The sequence below is a fragment of the Pteropus vampyrus genome, unplaced genomic scaffold, assembly GCF_000151845.1.
Source record: "Pteropus vampyrus isolate Shadow unplaced genomic scaffold, Pvam_2.0 Scaffold179, whole genome shotgun sequence".
Classification (NCBI taxonomy): domain Eukaryota; kingdom Metazoa; phylum Chordata; class Mammalia; order Chiroptera; family Pteropodidae; genus Pteropus; species Pteropus vampyrus.
Window position 1 is genome coordinate 487,835 of NW_011888960.1, and position 372 is coordinate 488,206.

At 43.8% G+C, this 372-nt stretch overlaps 1 protein-coding gene across 1 annotated transcript in view; it reads left to right on the forward strand.

Moving 5' to 3' along the window:
• The window catches only part of GABRP (gamma-aminobutyric acid type A receptor pi subunit), a 19,750-nt gene that overhangs the window by 7,287 nt on the left and 12,091 nt on the right, over positions 1-372 (forward strand). Inside the window, exon 4 of the mRNA XM_011370990.2 lies at positions 197-264. Coding sequence (XP_011369292.1) covers positions 197-264 — 68 coding nt within the window. The remainder of the gene's footprint in view (positions 1-196; positions 265-372) is intronic.

Sequence of the window (372 nt, forward strand, 5' to 3'; positions counted from 1 at the left end):
ATACAGTGGTTCTTCCTGATAGGGGCAGGATGTCAAACTTGGACCATACCTACTTCTAAAGCACATAAAATTTTCCAGTAGGCAAGCGCTAACTTCTGCAATTTTCTAATCTTTGAAAACGTCTGCTGGTGTTGTGTTAGGATACCTTCTGTCGGTGTTTCTGTGTAAGTCCTTCTGGTTTCTTTTTCAATCCTAGGGGAACCCGTGCAGATAGCTCTGACTCTGGACATTGCTAGTATTTCTAGCATTTCAGAGAGTAACATGGTAAGTGCAGCCCCTCATGATTCATGGGAATACACTTTCTAGCTACATGAAAACAGAACAGAGACTTACAGCCCTTCTGCACTTGGAATGGCAGCAGCTGGGGACCTT